Source organism: Sardina pilchardus, chromosome 22 (assembly GCF_963854185.1).
Source record: "Sardina pilchardus chromosome 22, fSarPil1.1, whole genome shotgun sequence".
Classification (NCBI taxonomy): Eukaryota; Metazoa; Chordata; class Actinopteri; order Clupeiformes; family Clupeidae; genus Sardina; species Sardina pilchardus.
Genome location: NC_085015.1, coordinates 13,030,444 through 13,032,943, shown reverse-complemented (window position 1 = coordinate 13,032,943; position 2,500 = coordinate 13,030,444). Strand labels below are relative to the sequence as shown.

At 44.8% G+C, this 2,500-nt stretch overlaps 1 protein-coding gene across 1 annotated transcript in view; it reads right to left on the bottom strand.

Annotated features, from left to right (window-relative positions):
• hectd2 (HECT domain containing 2) overlaps window positions 1–2,500 on the bottom strand; it is a 44,870-nt gene that overhangs the window by 28,064 nt on the left and 14,306 nt on the right. Inside the window, exons 9-10 of the mRNA XM_062526782.1 lie at window positions 1,504–1,652; window positions 494–617 (exon numbers count right to left, since the gene is read on the bottom strand). Coding sequence (XP_062382766.1) covers window positions 494–617; window positions 1,504–1,652 — 273 coding nt within the window. The remainder of the gene's footprint in view (window positions 1–493; window positions 618–1,503; window positions 1,653–2,500) is intronic.

Sequence of the window (2,500 nt, the reverse complement as noted above, 5' to 3'; positions counted from 1 at the left end):
ACGGAATGCTGTGAGGAGCTGGGAGAAGCCATGAAAGTGGTTGGAAAAGGTTCACTCACTGCAAACAATAACCATGAGATGAGGCTCTTAGCATCGGAGCAAATACCAAAGAGACATCCAATGTTCATTAGGCTGCACAAACATAATTATGCAGTGGCAACAGGCAATATGGAGGAACTGGGAGAGTCTGAGAGGTATTATGAGTTCTAAATAGACAAGGCTACCAAGTGGAAGTAAGGAGGCTTGCTTTTTATAGTACTTTATGGAGGGGAGTTAGACAGAGACAGAGAGCTCTGTGTCTTGAGTGTTTTTGTAGACATTTTAACCAGTAGAAGCTGTCCATAAAACCTGAGAGCCTGCTTTCATAGGAGTGGTTTAAATAACGGCTAACAGTTAACATTACCATGGGGCTCAGACAGCGATCATTTATGTGTGGGTCATGCAGCACGTCATGTGTTGTTGACGTTGTTGTTGTTGGTGCTGTTGCGGTTACCTGTTGGAGTTGCCGTGGGTCTGCCAGGTGCGATAGTCCTCCATAACGTCGGTGTGGTCCAGCGTGAGGTTGTAGAAGTCCGTGAACGGGAGGATGGGGGGAGTGGCGATGCTGTTGGCTGCATCTAACAACAGGAAGAGAAAGGGTCGGTCAGGCAGGAGACATTACGTGATGCTTGTTGCAATTTCGATAACTAATTTGTCTGACGTTGACCTTTTTAGATAGTCGTTATTTATGGTACAGTTTACCGCATATGATTTAACTAAAAAAAGTTAGTCGTTGTTTGGGAAGTCTTTCTGTGGTGGGAACTGAAATATGAACACATGACAGCACAATGCCTTCAATTTCAGTCTGAAGAAAGAAGTAGGATACATTTGTCTCAAATGTCTGGCTGGTCCCTCTCTGGTTTTGAATAGCACTGGAACAGAGAGAGACTGCTGACGAGCCAAAGGATCTTCTCCGTTTGATGGATCTTTTATGCTATAAAGATTCATCGCCGTATATTCAGATCTGTCACAGACATTCAATATATTTGCTGAACCAAACCAGACAAAAGGAGACACAGAGGTAACAAAAAAAACTTCTGAGCAAAGATTTGAGAATCAAACTGTGAGCCTACAATAAGTATTTTATACAATAGCTTGTTCTTTGAAACACCTGCAATTCTGCAAAGCCTAGATAACGTCAACACTGAGAACATAATGGAATGACTCCACCGTACTGTGAATTTCTAAGATGATGGTATGCAAATCCTCATTAACCTTTAAAGGTATGGGATTTTGAACATTCTAACATCCGATTCCGTTCTGCAACAATTCAAGGTTATAACATTCTACGTTGAATGAAGCCAGATACTGTATTCTTTAGAAAGTTGATTTTCCTTGAGTCATTCCATAATCATGCCTTCTGAAAAAACAGAAACATTAACAGTTTTGGTGATTGAGAAAAAAAAAAAAAAAAAGTGATAGTAGCCTAATGACCAAGGAGAGTCGTGAGACCGGGAGACTCACTGAGCAGGGAGAGGACCTTGGTGGCGGCAGGGATCCACCACGAGCACTTGGTCATGGGCGGCAGCTCCTCGGGCCGGGCGGGGAAGAGCCGCGTGCTGATGAAGAGCTGCAGCCGCTCCACCAGCTGCTTGAAGCGCTTCGGAGAGAGCCTGAGGAAGAGGAGGAGCAAGGACAGTCCACTTTATATACATATCTACAGCCAACTGTCCATTAGCACAGGGGCAAGGACAGTCCACTTTACAAACATATCTACAGTCCCACTGAACACTAGTGCTTCTGAGAGAGCCTGAGGAAGGAGGAGGACCAAGGACAGTCCACTTTATAAACATATCTACAGCCCACTGTCCACTAGTGCTTCTGAGAGAGCCTGAGGAAGAGGAGGAGGAAGGACAGTCCCACTTTACATACATATCTACAGTCCACTGAACACTAGTGCTTCTGAGAGAGCCTGAGGAAGGAGGAGGAGCGAGGACAGTCCACTTTACATACATATCTACAGTCCCACTGAACACTAGTGCTTCGGAGAGAGCCTGAGGAAGATGAGGAGAGAGGACAGTCCACTTTATACACAAATCTACAGTCCACTGAACGCTAGTGCTTCAGAGAGAGCCTGAGGAAGAGGAGGAGCAAGGACAGTCCACTTTACATACATACATACAGCCCACTGAACGCTAGTGCTTCTGAGAGAGCCTGAGGAAGGAGGAGGAGTGAGGACAGTCCAGTTTACAAACACTGTCTACTAGTCTACTAGTGCTTCGGAGAGAGCCTGAGGAAGGAGGAGGACTAAGGACAGTCCAATTTATGTACACGTCTAACGTGCTTACGGAACATTTCTGTGCCTGAAGTTATCAGAAATATTTGAATGTGTTATCTGTTTTTAAATATCAACAGGCCCAGCCCATGCCTAAGCTCTGGCACAATGTCTGAGAACGTTTAGCATCTATAGTCCACTATCCACATCACATACATGTAAAGCCCACTCTACAAAACACATGGA